The 20,929-nt window shown below is 34.5% G+C and overlaps 1 protein-coding gene across 11 annotated transcripts in view; it reads left to right on the top strand.

The window, feature by feature from the left end:
* Window positions 1–20,929, top strand: part of LOC128175920 (ral GTPase-activating protein subunit alpha-1-like) — a 37,856-nt gene that overhangs the window by 2,199 nt on the left and 14,728 nt on the right. For 9 of the 11 annotated variants that reach the window (XM_052841822.1, XM_052841820.1, XM_052841821.1 and 6 more), the window contains exons 2-23: window positions 1,199–1,309; window positions 1,768–1,817; window positions 2,143–2,200; window positions 2,357–2,400; window positions 2,500–2,668; window positions 2,835–2,956; window positions 3,144–3,282; window positions 3,990–4,128; window positions 4,657–4,903; window positions 5,110–5,181; window positions 6,461–6,571; window positions 8,258–8,488; window positions 8,583–8,656; window positions 8,793–8,907; window positions 9,773–9,895; window positions 10,731–10,851; window positions 11,019–11,144; window positions 11,240–11,413; window positions 11,938–12,027; window positions 17,101–17,223; window positions 19,087–19,248; window positions 19,481–19,665. In XM_052841822.1, coding sequence (XP_052697782.1) covers window positions 1,199–1,309; window positions 1,768–1,817; window positions 2,143–2,200; window positions 2,357–2,400; window positions 2,500–2,668; window positions 2,835–2,956; window positions 3,144–3,282; window positions 3,990–4,128; window positions 4,657–4,903; window positions 5,110–5,181; window positions 6,461–6,571; window positions 8,258–8,488; window positions 8,583–8,656; window positions 8,793–8,907; window positions 9,773–9,895; window positions 10,731–10,851; window positions 11,019–11,144; window positions 11,240–11,413; window positions 11,938–12,027; window positions 17,101–17,223; window positions 19,087–19,248; window positions 19,481–19,665 — 2,786 coding nt within the window. The remainder of the gene's footprint in view (window positions 1–1,198; window positions 1,310–1,767; window positions 1,818–2,142; window positions 2,201–2,356; window positions 2,401–2,499; window positions 2,669–2,834; window positions 2,957–3,143; window positions 3,283–3,989; window positions 4,129–4,656; window positions 4,904–5,109; window positions 5,182–6,460; window positions 6,572–8,257; window positions 8,489–8,582; window positions 8,657–8,792; window positions 8,908–9,772; window positions 9,896–10,730; window positions 10,852–11,018; window positions 11,145–11,239; window positions 11,414–11,937; window positions 12,028–17,100; window positions 17,224–19,086; window positions 19,249–19,480; window positions 19,666–20,929) is intronic. The other 2 variants (XM_052841826.1, XM_052841824.1) reach the window with 2 other exon arrangements.

The following is a 20,929-nucleotide window of genomic DNA, read 5'->3' as shown; positions in this document are numbered from 1 at the left end:
AGATTTTATCATGTGTGATTTTTCAATGCTTTTGTTGTGAAAACAAACTTATAAACTAAAGTTTTTTATTTATTAAATGTTATGACTATCGGGGAGAGAATTACGAATGTAAAACTTGTTAGTTAGCTAGAGAATGAAATTATGCAAGCAAGTGATTGATTCATTTCAGTATATAGGTTTAATGCATAGGAATTGATTTCCTGTAAGGAAGGAAACTAATGACCTTGAGTTTGAACATGTACATTGAAGATCTGAGGGTGTTCACATTTATCATGTAATCACTCTTGAAGATGTATATGTTTTATTTCTGTGGAAATAATTTGACACTTCTAAAGATGGGAATGAGAATACTTAAAGCTTTCTACAGAGCATGAAAGTGAAATTATAATTAAAACAGGTGATAGAGTGATTTTGGAATTATGAGTACATCTTGTCTTCCTATATACTTTTGCTTGTTTTTTATAAGGTTTTTTTTTTCAATATACACTGACTTTTCAAAATAATTTTGTTATGTAGATTTGATTGGTTTTATTTTTTTTTAAGTGGGAATAAGGAACAAGGAAATCTATAATTAGTTTTGAATATCAAAATGGCTTAATTTAATTTCCACTCAGCTGAATACATATCCAGTTCTTAGGTCTGTGTTTCCTGAGACAGACAATGTTGGAATAAACACTTTGGCCTCCCTCTGAATCATTGAACTTATTTTATGGCTATTGGGATGTAGACTCCCCAGCCTAAGATTGATCTTATCAGGACACATTCACAGAATGTTGTACTTTGATCATGAGGATTACTTGAATACTTCCATTTCCTGTTAGGAAATAAACTCATATGTGGACAGATTTTATTATAGTGGATTTTTTTGTATGTTGAAATGAACAGGAATTATTCAGTATTAACACATTAATAACTCAATTTGTAACACAAAAAGTGTGTATACATATGCCTCTGAATAAGTCAAATGTTTATATGCCTCTGAATAAGTCAAATGTTCTTTTAAATTACAATTTCAAACCAACCTCTGTCAAAAAATTTATGCATGATAATGCTTGAACAAAAGTGAGTCTAATACAGGTAAAGTTAAAGTTGTCGGAGGCAGAATTTACATGACATGTTTCAAAATAACCATATTGATTTTTTGTGCAGATATTTGAGTTTTTTAATCCATATACTTGATTCCTTTTTTTTCTTACAGATAACTACAGCAAACTTGAAGCCAAAGATTTCTTTGAAGCCAACTACTCACACATCTACTTTATATTTAATGACAACTTCTCGAATGTAGAAGCAGATCTAAAGCAAAGAGGTATAAATCTGTGGTTTTTTTTTTTAGTTTTGATATAGTCCCATGAATATTTGATAAATACATAAGTTAATGAATACAATGTAGCATTAGTTTTAATGACATTGTCAATAGAGTTTGTCTAGCTACAATATCTCTCTTGCTGCCAGCCAACAGATATCAATGGGTTTTGAGTAGATATCTGGTTTATAATTGCCAGGATAGATAATCTTTCTAACTTATGTCCATCGGGGATAAGACATACCGGGATTGATTTAACTGGAATTTTTGTTGACATCCAATAGAGATGTGATGTACTGATGGGTTTTACTTAGATGTACTGACGGGTAACAGAGCAGTGATATCTGTGGGTTATACATGGGTAGGATATCCATGGGTATTCAAGTAGATATCTTTTTCACTGATATCCAGAAGAATTGTGATATTTGTTGTTACTGACTAGATATCTTTCTCACTGACAGCTAACAGAGCTCACAGGGAGGACTTGGACGCGATCCTGTTTGTGTTTGAGGTGAGTTTTTATATCCATATTTATACAGTCTATGTAAGTTTATATACACATACACGTAGTATATACACACAGTGGCTGATGGTTTACAGATATTAATCACAGTCCATGGGTTAATTTATCTTGTGGTTATCACCTGCACTACATGTATATAAACGAGTCCATGAAAAAAATTCTGTTTTTAAAAACTTTTTGAAATGATTTGTTTATCAAACCTTACATCTAGTATAATTTATATACATGTATTGGTAAGTGTTGATGGTAGTTTTTTTTTTATAGATGTTTTGCATTGATGGATGTATATTTTAAAATGCACATTTTATTTCAGAAAATACTCACCTTATTACCTGAATTAATTCACAAGCGATGGATGTTTCACAGCATTGGTAAGATTCAATAAATAACTTGAGCAAAAAAACATGATATATTTACCGGTTAAATAAAAGAACATTACATGTAGATATACAAGTACATACTACATAGAGCAAGTACATATATATAAATTTAGATAATCATATCTTGAGTTTCTTTTTTTTTTATAGGGAGAATACTTAAAAAGTTGTTGCATCCTGGAAATGGATTAAAGGTGTGTAGCAAAATTAACTTCAACTGAAATGACAATAATCTTCAACTCATATGACAATTTTCATTAATACACCAATAAAATTTTTTATTTGTAACACAGATCAGAAAGGATGGTATTCGACTGTTTCTACTGTGGTATCAGATACTGAATGAGAATGCCTCAGAGGAATGTCATGAAATCTTCCTTCAGCTGGTGCCCGGCCTGGGAAAGGGGATTCACCAGGAAGTCTTGTACGGAAAATCTCAATCTGGAGCTGAGAGTAAGGAGAGTAAGTAACTGAGTGAAAATAGAGGCATGTAAACACAGAAAAGGGGAAGTAAAATAATTTGTCTGCTTCCCATTATGTTTCTTCTGATAGAATTATGAATGTCTATTAATGAACTTCTAAAGTACTTGAGCTGCTTTAATTATTTTGTGAATGTTGTCCATTTCAGGTTGCAGTGGGATTATTATATCAGGGGACATAACTCCAATATTACCTGGGAGTGGAGAAAAACTACCTGACAATATAACGAAGCACTACTTTGATGCCTTGATTTACTATATGGTATCAGAGGTAGGGATCATTGATTTCTAGAAAAGGGACCTACAAACTATTTGTTATAAGATGATACTATTGGAATAAAGCTATACAAGTCTGATTAAAATGTCTGGATATAATTGTAGTGCATGTCTTTAAATCATTGCTATTAACTAGAACTTGTATATGAGAGAAGTACATATGTACTGTTTTTGTATTGCAGGTCATTAAAGTAGAATGGAAGAACAAGAGGATGAGAGAGACTTGCTTTGTGTTCCTATTTGATAATTTCAAGTCCTCTTATTTGATGTGGCTTCTGCCAACATTTGATAAGGCTGGCGATATATATAATCCTAGATTAGGTAAGTACATGTAACACAATGTTTTTTATAGATTATAGATTCAGAAAAGTTCAGATGAGTATTTTAATGCCGCAGTCACACATTCACGGATCAACTCCACGGTTCTACTACGGAGTACCGGTATTTTCCATGGTTGACACTGGAAAATTTAATTAATGTTAATGCCCCAGTCACACATTCCTGGATCAATTCCACGGTTCTACTACAGAAATATTTTCTACGGTTGACACCGGAAAATCTAATGATTGTTAATTGATACAGAGTTAGTATGGATGCACTACGAAATGGATACAAATTAATACATAGGAATTACTACAGATTTATATGCAGTTAAAACGGACTTCTATGTTCTAAAATGGTTTAGTAAGTTTTACTAAGGAAGTACTACTGTGGTTTCATCTGAAGTAGAATTTTGAACATGTTCAAAAATTATCGCAGCCATACAAATATTGCTACATTTGGATACGATAACAGACAGAAAAGCCATGGTTCAATACATATCGCCACGAATGATGCCGTATCGCTTCTGTAGCTAATCCGACATTTAATCCGTGAATGTGTGACTGGGTCATGATAAAAAAAAAACTTATATTCCTGTACTGTTTCTGTAATCAACCAAATCAATAAAACTTACAATTACGTATGAGAGTAAAGTGAGTTAGAATGTTTTATAGAGCACAAATATTTGCAGTAAAAATATTTTATAGATTTACCTGAGTCTCGTCAAGTGTCTGAGTTGGAGAGCCATGACATGCCAGGGAATGTGTCGGACTGCCGCTACTCCTTCATCAAATGGCTGGCTCACTTTGTCTTCATCTCCAAGCAGCATGACAAAGCCATAGAAAAGTCAGTAACAGCCTCTGGCTGACTGTGTACACATAGTTATACTTGTGTTCAATATAGTTACAGTTCCTATTGATTGTTTCTAAGCATTAATTACGGTATCTTTTAATCACCAAACTATTTTTTTCCTTGATATAATGTAACGGTAGATGTTTACTTGAAAAATGTATCAAGCTGAATGGACATTCAGTTAAGAAATAAGGAATCATTCTTTGAGTATTATAAGGGGATCAAATACGCTCGGGGTGATCAAATTCAATAAAGCCCAAAGGGCTTTATGATAGATTTAATCACGCCAGACTGTATATGATCATCTCATAATATTCAAAGAATGATTCCTTATCGCTTATATTTATATGATTTTCAGCAATTGAATGATTAAATATTAAAAAAGTCATTGATGAAATATATAGGACCATATATAACAGAATCAATTTGTGGTGTTTTTACAGAAAAAGACACCGGTATATGTATTAAATATTAATTATTAAATCACATGAAATGAGGCATTCCTTTGTGTGTTTCAAACAGTCAAGTTCCGGAGACAGTGGGTTCTGAGGAGGACATAACAGAGACAGACCAGCCAATGGCGGCCGCAGCAGAGAACATGCCAGGGAGTAACGCCAGCACACTGTCCACGGGCTCCCACCACTCAGAGCTCGACTCCATGAAGTCCAGTCTCTGCTATGAGGAGTGGGTGGACGAAAACGACATCGTCCGCTCTGTGTTACTGACCAGTCGCGAGAACATCAACATCATTCATGAGTCCTTCAGACAGGTTGAATTAACTTAATGACATACTGTTACATACATTATCCACTAAGTATTCTTTTCATTTAATTTGCTTTTCTGTCTTTCATTGTCTCTTTCTTTCTCTCTTGCACTCTTGCTCTGTGACTGTCTCCCTTTCATATTTAAAACACATAAAAAACAACCCAGCATTGTTTGATGAATTAATATGTAATACTGTGTCTCTACTTTCAGGCATTTCTGTTTTCCTTGAATCAGTCCAAGTCCATCAAAACAGTGATCAGTGTTTATAAGGACTGGTTTCAGGTAATTAACTACAGCCATGGTTTGTATGGAGAATTACACAGGTAGAACTGAATGCTAGGAATGCATGTATGGGTAACTCACAGTCAAACATTAATATAGAATCTTGATGATAGTCTAACAACTTAGGTTCTGTCCCAGGTTTTTGTTACTGTCACTTGTTCTTGATAATATAATGTTTCTTCTACATGTATTGCTTGATATTTCGACTTAGATAAATACCTTTGTATATAAACTACATTCATTGACTAGAATAAAGAAAGTTAAGGTATTGTATTTGAAACACTACCTCTATCACTTAAGATTCAAAGACACATCTTACATGTACTGGTAATGAATAGTGTATGAATTTTTTAGCGTTAACATGAATAAGACATATCCTACATAAAATGAATAGCGTTTGGAAATTTTGAATTGAAATTGACATGAAAATACCCAGCTGATAATGTGGAAAAATTTGTGCAAGTTATATAGAGCTCTTAAGATTAAAGAAATAAGAAATAAGGAATTTGTGTAATATATGTAGGCCTAATACTAAATACTGTAAAAAAAAAAAAAAAAAGGAGAGGACACTTGTCTTAGAGGAAACCTTGGACTTTATTCCTCACATCTATTTTGAGTGTTCTCTGCTGTATGTAATATATTTATCATTCTATATTTATTTATCTAGAAAATTGATGATAAAAGTTACTAAAATAGAAATCTGGACAGAGCATAGTATTTTTTTGTTAATGAGAACTTTTTTCAACCCTTAGTTTTCAATAGATAAATATTTCTTTTTATATTTTATATATTTTACATTTGTATGCAAATTTCTTGTGCATTCATATTTTAATTACCTATTATTTGAAAAAAACTTTTTCCAGATACGGTATTTTTGGAAAAACACGTTGAACTTCACAGAATTATTTTGTTCCTGATGGCAAAACAAAGCATTGAGATTTTACTAATGATATTTAAACAGAGAAAAATATAACTAATGTTGGAGCTGAGGAATACGTGCAAACAATTGAGATGGTCATACATGATCCACCCTAGTACTTATATTTAAGTTATAAGCAGAAGACACAATTATTAACCATTGTCTAGTTGCATGATGTATTGGAATGTATTACTTGGTGCATTGTAACATAGGTACATTGCATGGATGTTGCAAATTTAGAAGTTTGTTGAATGTTTCACAGCGAGATTGTAGGACACGAAGGTTACTAACAGTTTAGCGCCTCCGTCCAATTTAATGCTCCTCTTGTGCATAAACTGAATGCTGTTTTTCCTTACATAGCATGCTGACCAAAAACCTATCTTCATGCAAGAACCGTCCGATATAGGCTTAGGTCATGCTCCAGATCACCATAGCAGCTTATCTGATATATTGGAAGAGGATTCGTCAGATGTATGTATAAGCAAGAATGTGTAGTGTCATATTCTATTACATATATATGTATTACACTTAAGTTTTAATGTATGTTCTTGTATAATGAGGTTTTACACCAAGTAGGTACATGTACATATATTATATAAGCCAGGTATAGAACTTGAATTCTTTCAATTCTTTCTCTCTTGATGGCATTGGTTTGAATCTTGTGGAATAACATATAGTAGTCATCAGAACCTTTGTACATGTAATACTTTTGATATAGATGTACATATAATAAAAAAACATTTTGACAATCAGTGTGGGGTAATAACTCAAGATTGGAAAACTTAAAAGTTTCTTTCTTTTATGGACTAATTCTTTGAGAGTTAATCAAAAACATTCATAGAATTAATTCAAGCCTTAAAAAAGTTTTTAAAAAATATTTTCTATTATCCAGTATGTTAATTAAAAAAGGACACCTTTAGGGAGTGTGGTTCTGTCAGGAGTTTATTGCTTGTTGTGAAGGAGTATGTGTCTATATCTGTACAAATTAACCATCAACGCATGTGTCTATATCTTCACAAGACTAGCTAAGATTGACTGGGTATCCGTAGATACATGTGTCTATACCTTCACAAAACTAGCTAAGATTGACTGGGTATCTGTAGATACATGTGTCTATATCTTCACAAGACTGGCTAAGATTGACTGGGTATCCGTAGATATATGTGTCTATACCTTCACAAGACTAGCTAAGATTGACTGGGTTTCCGTAGATACATGTGTCTATACCTTCACAAGACTAGCTAAGATTGACTGGGTATCCGTAGATACATGTGTCTATACCTTCACAAGACTAGCTAAGATTGACTGGGTATCCGTAGATACATGTGTCTATACCTTCACAAGACTAGCTAAGATTGACTGGGTATCTGTAGATACATGTGTCTATACCTTCACAAGACTAGCTAAGATTGACTTGGTATCCGTAGATACATGTGTCTATACCTTCACAAGACTAGCTAAGATTGACTGGGTATCCGTAGATACATGTGTCTATACCTTCACGAAACTAGCTATGAATGACTGGGTATCCGTAGATACATGTATCCATACCTTCACAAAACTAGTTAAGATTGACTGGGTATCCGTAGATACATGTATCCATACCTTCACAAAACTAGCTATGAATGACTGGGTATCCGTAGATACATGTATCCATACCTTCACAAAACTAGCTATGAATGACTGGGTATCCGTAGATACATGTATCCATACCTTCACAAAACTAGCTATGAATGACTGGGTATCCGTAGATACATGTATCCATACCTTCACAAAACTAGCTAAGAATGACTGGGTATATGTAGATACATGTATCTGTATTTTACAAAATAACCTGAAATGAACTTAAAGTATGCATTGCTGTCTATGATGTTACAAAATAACCAAAGATCAACATGGAGTATGTATCTAAATGTACATCGATCTTACAAAATAACCAAAGATCAGCTTTGAAAATATATCTACCTGGTATATATTTACCAAAGAAGCTAAGATAGACTTTGAGTATGTATCAACATTTTTGCAAAATAAGCAAAGTTAAACTTGGAATGGTTATTAGTATACACGCACAATTAGATTATCATTAGTTTTACTTTTGTCTTTGACCTTTTTCATTACATGAGAAATATGAATCCACAAGACTGTTGTTTCCTCCAGGAGTCAGCACCTCAGACCAAGGACCTGTCTAAGTCTCTGCCGTCTTTGGATTCTATCAACAATTCTCGCATTAGGAATGCATCTTACCTGGGCGCCATTGGGGATTTAGCGGATGGGGGGAGGTTAAATGATGTCAGAGCAGGCATTCAGAAAGTCCTACAGGTCTTCATCGTAAACTCGGCCAATGTTTTCCTTCTGCAAACAGATGATGAAAGTGCCATGTCAGAACAGGTACCCCTGATTGATGAGTTAAAGAAGAAGTTTCCTGTAATTAGGACTGGGTATTCATTAGAGCAAGAATTCATGATGTAATCTCTCATTGCAGGTGGATTTATGTAAGAAAGTTATCAATATCTACAGATATCTAGTCATGAATATCAACATGGAACAGAAGACTTGGTAATTACTATTTGATGTTTCTGTATTTATGGAACATCAAACACTGTGATGGAATAAGATTAACTGTAGATTCCACAACTACATCTTATGGTTGAAACTTCAACAATCTAACACACATTATTGTTTTGAATATTAGGGAGAAAATGCTCCAGGTTTTGCTGTGTATTACAACAGGGGTACTAGGAGATGTTCCCATTTTCAACCGTAAACCAACGGATCTCCAGAAAAGATTAGCTACTCCAATATTTCAGGTACTTATACAAGTCAGAACAGCTTGTGAATAATATGTGAATAGATGCCCTACTGGTATTGTGATAATAAATCTTATGTATGTTTAATATATTACAGGTATCTGATATAAGTTTAATATACTACAGGTATCTGATATAAGTTTAATATACTACAGGTATCTCTTTCTCCCGAACTTCTAAAATTGGCAAATCTGTTGTGAAATATGCATTAAATATGAGCTTCAACAGATGGCAAAATTGTCTGTTTATTATTGTTAAAATATAAATGCGACAAAAGGAGGACAGCTTGAATCAAATTTTCAATTTATCTCTTTTACATACTCTTGCTATTGATGGTTGATGAACACTGAAAAATATAAGTTTTGTATACAATGTACAATTTGGTTTTATCAGTTCAAATGTTGTGTAAGGAATGCTTCCTTTGAACTGAGCCGAACCTATACTAACTTGGAGTAGCCTCAGTACTTGGATAAGTAGCACTAAGTACTGGCCGAGAGCCCAGACAATATCGGTAGTTGAAACTTTATCAGGAGCATAATGATTAATAGTGATTTGTTTAAACTTAAGAATACCGGTACTTAGTCACGCACCCTGAAGTCTTTCAGTGGATTTTCTGGGAATGTGTTGCTAGTCTCAGAAGTTTTAAGTTTAACAGTAAATGGATAATCCATGAGTAGCTTTCTTGGTACAAGGGGGATACTGGTAAGCCCCTTTACCTCACTAGGTCATCATCATTATACTTGGGTAGCATATTTTTCAGTTGTCATTGACTTCTTTCTTATGTCTACAAATTATACTTACTGAATATACTTGTTATGTCCGTGGTGGTCCATGATAGGAAATTCCATGCTATTCTCTATTTCAGACGATCATTGTGACCTGGATCAGGGCCAATCTGTGTGTGTTTGTTAGTGGTCAGCTATGGGACCAGTTCCTTGGGGTGCTTTCCTCCCTGTCAGGCTGGCCAGAACTCATCAGACAGTGGGCCGTAAGTACTTTGTCTTGCTGTTTTAACAGTGAATGACTGTGTGTGGCAGTGGATGGTATCCTCTTTGTTTTAGCACCATCATCAGGTGGCTTTTGGACAATGAGTGATATGTGTTTGTTTTAGTACCATTAAGAGGCTCGATGGTCATGGCCATTTTTACACTATACTTATCTCCTTAAGAGGAAGACCTCTGTATAAGGGTATAGGAAAATCACCAAATTTAAAAGCTAAAATATTGGGAATATTTCTTTACTAAATTTTGGTTTATGGCCAAAAATTTTATGTCAAAGTTTCAGGCAGATCTGTTGGTAAATTTGTTGAACACCAGCTTCTTACAGTGAACATGTTTGTCAGCAAGGGGGAAGTACTCTCTAACAAGTAACACTGTTATTGTTGTTTTCAGTGAATAATCAAAAATTTGTGATGGTAAAAGTTATTGTGTGATTTCTGATAGATATATTTAAACCAGTTCCTTGAGTAGCCATCTTTTGCAAACTGGGACAGTGAGTGATGAATTACCACATTTGTCAGATCAACTGACTTCTAACATATTTTTCTTTATTGATTTTCTTAAATAGCTACAGACTAAGGAAGAATATCAATTTTCTTTTTCCTATGATTTTTAGTTCTATACAGATTTTTTGTTGTTCATACTGTATGCTGCATACATGTTTAAGCACTCATCCATTTGTTTTTAAGTTACATTTGATTTATTCTGTATGTATGCTACATAATGTGATTAAACAAAGAAATGTTATGAGGGTTTTTATTTTGTTATTTGGAAATAATTACTATGTGACTTGGATACAGATGTAAAATATATTTCTTTCAACAGAACACAATGGACACACTGACTCGAGTGCTGGCTAAGCAGGTTTATGGACTGGATCTAACGGACCTACCGTTACAGCGGCTGACAGAGCAGAAAGAGAAGAGGCGCAGGGGAAAGAGTCAAGGTACACAACTCTTACTGGACTTAAATGTACATGTGTTGTAGTCAACTCGAAAGAATTGTTTTCAGATGTTTTGATGAAATATCTGAATATAACAAATCTGTAGAATAATTGTTTTTAAAATTATGTCTTGCAAAGTTGGCATAATGATTTGTTGATTAATTAATTAGAGATCCCTAGGAACAAAAGCAATGACAAGAGTTTTTCCCGGTCATGGAGCAAGAATGAGCCTCCCAATGACAAGGCCTTTACCAGCAATGCTGTTCCTTTTGAGAGGGGGAAATACAAGAGTGATGGTCAGTAAGACTCATACATACATAGATCAATAAACCCATTAATGTCTGTACCGGTGCATGTTTTTTGAATGATATGAACTGTGATTGTGCTGTAGGAGCTGGGGGCAGTAAGTCACGGCCTGACCTCAATAAGCAGCGGTCACTGAGCGGGGAGCCCTCCCCTTCCCACTCCCGCCAGCCCTCCAATGCCTCGGACTCTGCCCTCTACATCAGGAGCAACAGTGACGGCAATCTGGCCGACCCCAAGGACCTGGTGGAGAGATTAAAAGGTACAGACCCTGTTTTGTCCATTTAGTCAGACAATTGTAACAATTTATTTTCTTAATGCATGTTGAATGAGATGAGTTATGGCTGTTATAAAACAAAGTTTTACTTTTGACAAATTGCATGCAGTGCAATGCTCTTTGAAAATATGATAGGCTAATCATAATGTATTGTGACATGATCATGCCACCAGCAGAAGCTTTACAGAGTTATTTTATTCTTTGTTCAACGTATATAATGTACATGTTCGTTACCCATGGTACACTCATGATAAGGTCAAAGCTTATGTAATATGTAAAACTCTATGCTGAAATTTAAACATACTTTGATTATTCAAGTAAATATGTTTGTTATATCAAATGTAGCTCACAACTCTCCTAGTGCTTTAGATTTACTGTAATACAAAATGAAGTAAAAATAATATCTAGAGTGAAACTAATTGTTCTGCTCCTGAATTTTGTGGAATTAAGATAAAATACAAAAGTTTAGGAGAAATTATTTGTTAATGGACTTAAATACTTTTTCTCAGGTGTGACGTCAGAAGAGATGAGAGAGAAGCATGATAGCACAGTTATACCTGCATGTACAGTGTCAATCTCCAGCACTTCCGAAAACATAGGTACGCACTGCTTAAATCTAACTCAACAATAAAAATATGAAAATATACAGAAAAACATAGGTACACACTGCTTAAATCTAACTCAACAATAAAAATATTAAAATATACAGAAAACATAGGTACACACTGCTTAAATCTAACTCAACAATAAAAATATGAAAATATACAGAAAAACATAGGCACACACTGCTTAAATCTAACTCAACAATAAAAATATGAAAATATACAGAAAAACATAGGCACATACTGCTTAACTAACTCAGTCTAATACATGTGCACAAAACATAGGCACGCACTGCTTAAATTGATCTAACTCAACAATAAAAATGTACAGAAAACATAGGTACGCATCATTTCACCTGTGTAACTCAGAAATATACATTTACACATAACATAGGTACACAGAGCTACACCTCTTAAACATAGCCATAATCATTTACAAAAACATATGACATTTTATGTACATCTACGCCTCTCTAACTGAGCAATATAATGTTCAGAAAACATAGCTTCGTGCATCTAAACCTCTCTAATTGAGCAATACACACATATACAAATCATAGGTATACAGGGCTACACCTCTAACTGTGTCATATGTTTAGCTAAGCTTTTTGATGCCTCCATAAGAATACTTGTATACTTGTGTACTGATGAAAAACATAGGTACAAACTGTGTATGAGTGGCCTTCAATTTAATGCTGCATATTTGAATGTTCTTAACTTAAATACTTATACATGTACCTGTATTTGTACCCAGATGAGAATGGTGTCATTTAGTTACTCCAGAGTAAAATCGGTGTCCACCATGTAGACTTACAGTATTGCTGTTAGTATCAAGGTTTACGAACATCCGAATTGATTTGTTTAGGTTTATGTATCGGTATTTAAAGTTTGTGGCTTGCATTTCTTTCTCATATTTAAAATTGCACCAAAGTGACATATAATTTTGCTGATGATGCTCATGATTCATTTCTACTAGTCTCTAATGAAATATTCAAAAATATGATAAAATGTGATTCATGTCAAAATCTTGGACAACTCCCATGTAAACAAAAACAACTTACACGTTGATTAATAATTGAAACTTTTCAAAGTCCATCAATTTCAAGAGAAACTAATCATTGTATACATGTAATCTGGCGTTACTTAACTGGGAAAAGCTATTGCAGACTTTGTTTTTTGGGTTTTTTTTGGTAGAAATTGATCAAATGTCTTATTACTCTTTCATGATAAAGTACAAAACTCTGCAAAATATTTACATGTAATTGAAGTGAATCGTTATGTATATATCTTGATGTATTATCTGAAATAAAGGGCAGCAAGGTTAGGTCGCAATAAAAAAAAAATGAGTTATCTCCCTGTAACTGCAAACCGATATATACATGCATTAAATATATTATGCATATATATCTTTATATTTATGAACAGATTACCGCGGTATTAATATTTTGTACATTTACAACACTAACAGAGGATGTAATCATCTTCTGAATCATATCTCTTGTTGAATGATATACATGTATGTTAAAGTTGGTCAGAAATATACAAGAACTTGCAATTGTTTTGTTGTTTGTCATAAGATTACAACAGTTATATTCATCAAAACAAAATGTGATTGAGTTCTACTTCACAGGCATACATGTATACAGTGTTTGATTCTATTGATAGTGAACTTGATTTTCATGTAATTAAGAATCGCTTATTATGAGGCCTTAAACTGTGTGCGTCCTACCTTTGTGTTGTGCATTTCTGCCGTTTATGAGAATGGTATCAATCACAACGTAACCAGGGCTTATGCCTACTAGTGTCCTCAGGGTCCATGGTTTTCTCCTAGTTGTCTCCCTTTAGTTCTCTACATCACTCATCTCCAACCATCACAGTTTTGTTAGAACCTCTGGTATTTGTTTGTTGACTTGCATAAATCTGCACTTGAACTACCTAAAGCTGCAGAAAAAAAAGGAAAGAATTTTTTTATGAAAGGAGAAAAACAGGTGGGGTTTTTTTTTGTTGGGGGGGGGGGGGGGGGCATGGACAGGTACATACATGTAATTTATTTTGCATGATCCTGATGATCCTGCCGTAGATGATTTTTTTTTATCCCCAGTGAGACAGAAGTCTGCTTGTTTACTAGTTAATATTCAATAAAAACAGTAAATCATCTCTCAAAAACATCGGTGTTAGACCAATGGTGGCAGACTTCTGATCTCTTAGATTCTTTGTTGTTTAATGGTTAAGGAAAATTAGGCGAAGGCATTTGAAATTCACTGTTTTTATCAAATAATCCTTCATGCAAGCATCCTGTCCTGGTGACAGGTTTTCAAGCACATCACAACGACTTTTGCTCTTACATTACTCAGAAATACACAAATAAACCAGATGTGGAAGGTGACAGCAGATAAATTTAATGTTTGAATCAATGACATATACATCTACATGTACTAAAATAATCAGTGTATTTGATTCTTTTTCATAACAATTAAAAGGTCATAATTGTTTGGTATCATAATTACATTCAAGTAAAGCAGTTGAGTCAATCCAATGATATTTGTCTGTGATGAAAATCCTGAAATTTTGTTGGTGGAGAAGAAAGCTGTATTGGGGATTGCATACAGTGCTACCTACTGTCTTCTTAAACCCCAACATAATACCTACAGACAGATATAGAATTCTTTTTCCCCTCCGCATACCGGTATTCTACTGACGTGATCGCCTCCATGCAGTGTTATTCTTTACAGTATACTTAGCGGTACTCTGCTTTGTCTCTAGAGGGACATAGGGCCTTACAGGCTATCTTATTCTGAGACTCTGGTAGAGACACTTGTTTATAGACTGAATGTTTCCATGTTCAGACCCTTAAAGAAAGGTGTGTCTTAAATAGTTTAGTTTATTGATGTGTTGCTGTTCCTATTCCTGTGTCCTCGTTTCTTTGTGTATTGTGGTCCACCATGTATGAGAATAGTATCAGTCTCTATGTACTGAATTGTGAAGGTTTACTGATTTCCTTATGGTCCATGTTTTTTTTTCAAAGACTTGAACTGGTGACCTTTTATCCACAAGTGAATTGTTGTAGACCGCTGTGTTGCTAGAATCACCCCAAGTATAGTAGATGTGTTATGGGGGTCATCTATGACAGACATCCTGTACAAAGATGGGCTACTATCACATAGAGATCTGTCTGTGTTATATATACTGAGGTTCTGGGTACCGGTAGTGTCAATGACCATAAGTAGAGGGGCAGTGTAGTGTTTGACAGTTCATCATTTAGATGGTGGTTATCAAAGGTAACCCTTGCTACAGGTAGATTCTAGAGCAATTCTCTATGTGATTGTTTATGATTATAAATAGAGACAGATGAATGAGTCTTTTTTTTTTATTTGTTTGGTATTACATGTATAAGTTAACTAAGACTTGTTTCATTTTGATTGCCAGATTTTCCCTGAGAAAAAAAGATTTTTTTTTCAGTGTGATAAGATCTTTTTTTATCATTTTTTTACAAATAATTTTTAGTGATTTTATACCCCCTTTTTTTAACATTGAGTGTGTACATATATTTGTCACCACTGACTGCGTGTACTGAGATGACAGGACGTCTTATCTGGAGCAGTACAGAGATGTTATCCATGTTTATTTCAAATTCTTATGTAATGAGACAGGATGTAAGGTAATAAATATGATATATAGGTACTGATTTATAACTAATCATGACTGATGGTCAGTTACGTCGGGATCGGAAGGATGTGTACCACAACATTGTTTGTCGATCTATTTCTGATGTCAGTCCTCAATGAGCTCAATCAAGCAAGATCGATGATAAGTTTCTTCTTTTTGTAAATGTGAAGGACTTGAAGTGTGTTGGAATTGTCTTTTTGTGTGTACTTGTGTATTGGGAAATTAATAGCAGCCCACAGGATGTAATCTCTTTTCCCGTACAGCGAGGGGGCTACAGTGTAGAGGAAGTCCTACAGTACCAGCCAAATGACATGTCCAGCTGTCTCACGGCCTGTCACCTCTGTTGTTGGTCATTTTGTAAATGTGGGTCATTCATCTGATTGATTATCTATCGGCAGATAATTTGAATGAATTTCATTCAAGTGTTAGTAGCAATATAGGGAATAATTTTAACAGTTGTAGATATAAGTAAAGATATTTATGAATTCTACAGTGTCATTTTTTATGGATAAATAAAGAAATTATATCTTACCAAATTTTTTTCAAAAATTACTTTTATTGTTTTGCTAATTAAGATAATTCTATTTAAATATCTTAAATTGGAAACTTAAATAAACAGGTCTGACATTTAAACCTGTTTTTCTTGACTGATTATTGATGTATGTAGGTAATTAAAAAAACCAACTTGTACATGTATCATCTTATCAAAATGCCAAAAAAAATTTGTGTGTCAACCAAACACCTTGGAGATTCGCTACTTCATGTTTTGAATGACTTTGTTTATATGCTGAAAAAACTCTTCTCTGCTGCATGCTTATTTTCACTGAAATAGATTCAAGTCTTAGACCTTGACCTTGAATTCTTCTTCTGTTAGGGCTTTTTGTGTCATGCTAGGATTATATAACATTGCCATATATTTACATAAGTAGTAAAATCTGTTTCATGCTTTGGTGGTCTTCGAGATCTAGTAGAGTCGGCTAACATTTGGACTCTGTTCAAATGTATAATATGCCGAAAAAGGGGAGTTTGAATGCATTCATTTATTTCTGAAATTCATGTGCACAAAACCATGGAAAAGAGATAGGGCTTCTTTATCAACCACTGATATAGCATTACAAGATTTTGTATAGGTCCCTTGTATTGCCTCTGTATGTCCTAGACTAGTTATGTTTTAACAGAGACACTTTTATGCCACACTGTATTTAAAACATGTATGTATCACACTGTATATTAGTTATAACTTAGTAAGTAAATATCCTCTGTAGGCAGAATGTGGAAAAGAAAAGTGTTCAAAAGGCTGTATTCATTACGCTGTAGGGAACTTGTCATTTGTTTCTCAGTGGATGACCATTATACACCTGGACACTCTATCATATGATTATGTTTATTGATTATTGATTTTAGATTCCCCTGCCCCGGAGGATCTGGAGGTGGCCAAGCTGAGCATGCGGGATCTCCAGAGTGATCCGGATGTAGACAGTATCAGTTTCGAGCACTCGGAGCAGGATACCTCCTACAGGTGTACAGGTGAGTTCAGTGTCTGGCCTAACTATACTTCAGAGATCTCCCTATTGTGCTTGGCATAGGTTGCAGTAAAATTGCGTCATTATGACTTTTTCAGTTTAGCTAGGTTAAGTTCTGCTGAAATACTTCTATACTCTGTCCCAAGATATCCTGGATTTACATTTTGCTTAAGTGCATGATATTTATAAATACCTCAGGGTTCAAACGATGTTCACTCGAAAGTATGAAAAATTTCCAAGATTTCTCAGTCGAAACCCCCCTGTTAGCTTATCAGGTTTCAATACAATGCTAACAAATGTGATGCCTACAGGTATTTTGCATTGCAGTAATCCCGGATGATAACGTTGTAAAATTGCGTGATGTATTCCGAATGGAGAAAAGATGTAAACATTCCCCATTATAAATCTCCGTAAGGAAACTTTTTTCGTTCCTGTGAATTTTTCCAAGTGAAAGATGATAATGTGTCGATGAAATTATCTTGGAAATTATCCCTTTCAACTATTTCAATTATGTGTATTTTTATTAAAAAGCGTCCAAATGTGCTGCATATATATCTTGGGACAGACTATAACAATTATCATCATAAAAGGTTTTTAAATAAAGAAATCAATTTAGTAAAAAAATTTGTATACGTGTATTACAATTATGAATTCATTTCCATCTGTAACATTTAAATATGATTTTATCTGTACAAGGTGCTCTAGCTTCACTCAAAATGACATAATTCCAAGGATGATTATCTGTATCAATACAATGAAGTATTTCCTTCTCTGTGAAAAACTGTTGGGATTCTATCAACATACTTGCCAACTAACCCGATTTCGTCGGGTCACACCCGATTTTTCGACCCTTCACCCGATTATTTTTTATGACCCGGCGGGTCATGCTTTTCACCCGATTTTTGTCGAACAACCCGAAAATCCCCCGATTTCCGGATTTGGTTCGTAAATTACGTTGCGCGTTTGACTTCCAGTTATGAACCCAAGCTGAGCTTGGATTTACGTAAACAATGCCGATGGCTATAACAGACACATTTAGTGTTAATTATTATTGTGAGTTGTTTTGACTAACGAAAGGTTTAAATCATTAAGTGTGATGGCTTCCAATAAGAAAAGGTCTACATCGGGGCCAGCGGAATCAAAACCAACAAAAAAAAACCCCGATATTTTTGTACCTTTCAACATATCTGGGAAAATGAATTTCCATAGGTAAAACTAAGTAATCGAGTACAAAACGAGGCTTTTTGTGTTCTATGTAACACCCATTTGAATATTGGATTTTGTGCCCAAAATGATCTGACTAAACATTCAAATACGCTAAGTCATGTATAAAATGCCTTTTAATACACAAAAGTCTTCTAAGTCACTTACAACTTTCATGCCATCATTTACAGAGTTCAAAAGCAAGGTTAATGAAGCAGAAACTCTTTCTGCATTTTTTTAGCTGAACAAAACCTACCATTTTCTTTGTCAGATCACTTTACAAAGTTCAAAATCAGCAACTGTTAGTTAAAATGCTTCTTTCCAATAAAGTATTACACATAAGTTTTAACACATTGTTCTATTGTATAAACCTATGAAATGCATGATAAATATGTCGTGAATGTCGTTACGCGCTATGACCAGATTTTTTACTTTCCAAATCTGGTCATGACCAGATTTTCACTTGTTGGAGGTTGGCAAGTATGTCTATCAATGATTTAAAGTGAAATACTAAATTTAAACTACACGTTACCTGGTTTTGTTGCCAAATAAATACGGCATTTAATATCCTGGTATCCCAGCAAACAATCTAGCAATAGATATAGCTAATTATGTTTTGAATGACATGGACTGGATAATGTGTGAGGTTTATCTACCCCCACAGATTCCCGCTCCCCCTCCCCCACCTCTATCCACTCTCAGAGCCCCTCCCCCATCAGTGAGCTGACTGTGCACCCCCAACAGAAGGACTGCCCCACCCCCGACAGGGACAGCCTCCACATAGAAATGGCAGCCACCACCACAGATGGTGGTATTGAAACCAAAGGTGAGAGGAAGCAGTCCTCAGGTAGAGCATGTGAATGAAATGACTTGATTCCTTTTCACAACTATCAATTTATTTTGGTTTAGGTTATGTTTAAAATTGTCAGGTTCTATACATAGGTTTCTTAAAGGTTGTAAAGTACTGAGAAATTCCTAGATAAGTTTCACTTCATTTCCTGATATTAGTGCCATCTGTCTGTAAAGTTTCCATTGCATTAGTTCTGACTCTCTGACAGAGTGTATCAATGACATGAGGAGTGTGTTAGCCGGAGGGTCGGTTCAGGGCTGGCTACCAGACAACGCTGTCGTTCTGTGGAAGAGGATGCTGGGGATTCTGGGAGATGTGAACCAGATTACAGATCCAGAGAATCACGTCATGGTGTATGAAGAACTGAGCAAAATTCTGGATACTTTACACAAGGTACATATGTGTAGGTTGCTCTGTGCATTAATCCAAGCTGCTTGCATATAAGTAAATATACTGGCAAGGAAATCAATGCAAGAATTAAATTATTTTTTGGGAGCTGATTTTTTTTTTTATCACTCCTCTATGTTAACACTCATACTGCAAGTGGTGTGGACCTGTTCACTCGTTAGATTGATGAATCCACAACATAAGATAGTTCCTTGAAAACACAAGAAGATTGCTTCTGATATTCAATTTAAATATTGGCCAAACAATACTGCTACCCCAAAAAATCAACTTTTTAAAGTAGTTTCACTACTTTGATTGTTTATGGTGTGTATTAAAGTACATGAAGATATCAAGATTCAACGTTTTTTAATAACCTGAAATTTTAACATAAATAGCCAGAACCCACCGCTCATTTAGAAGAGAATTTTTCAAAAGGCAGAAAGGTAGTTGAACAAACTGTATCATGCTGTTATTAAATATATTATAGTATCTACACCCCTGCGAATGTGTTCGGAATGTTTTCTTTATGGTTGCTAAGTAAGTAATAAATTCAGAGGTGTTCGAATGAAAGTTCACGAGACTTCACCGATATTTGTTCACTTCCTGTGAAATTTCGAGCGGAAGTATAAGTGTTCGGATAATATTCTCAAAATACGTAAGTACTGGTCGTTTTTCATATCACATCCTACTGTGATTTATGTTAAAACAGGAAAGGCTTTCAAGATGTATGTCTTATTTTACCATCTAGCAGTTATTTATATTAAACGATAATATTCAGAACAGAGTTATCGTTCATGTTCAAACACGTGTAGAGTGGTTGAAAATATAACCATTGGGTTGCTTAATAAAATCATAGCCATGTTTGATGCTTGTGGTGTGCTATACCATGTTTAAAAAAAATAATTGGTGTCTGTTTTGCATTAAAACTTAGTATATCTAGCCATTTTCAAGGAACATTCTGCATAAAATGGTATAGTCTGTTTCACTATTGATGTTATTACTAGGTCAGGCGCGGATCGAAAATTAATCCTCAGGAGGGATCTCTTTTAAGCATGTTAGTTGTTGCAACAGCAGACAAAAACTAATTTTCGTATAGTCACATTTATTTCTAGAACACATTTTATTCACCAATTAATGAAGATAAAGTTTAAAATCAATAAACCTCTAGATTTTATATTTGACTACTATATAAAGAACCTAGATACATGTACTGTGAAATAGACTTTATACACGAGGTACGATTTTTACTGCGAAACTGAAAGGGTCAAAT

Source organism: Crassostrea angulata, chromosome 3, assembly GCF_025612915.1.
Source record: "Crassostrea angulata isolate pt1a10 chromosome 3, ASM2561291v2, whole genome shotgun sequence".
Lineage (NCBI taxonomy): Eukaryota > Metazoa > Mollusca > Bivalvia > Ostreida > Ostreidae > Magallana > Magallana angulata.
This window is presented reverse-complemented; position numbering and strand designations above follow the sequence as displayed.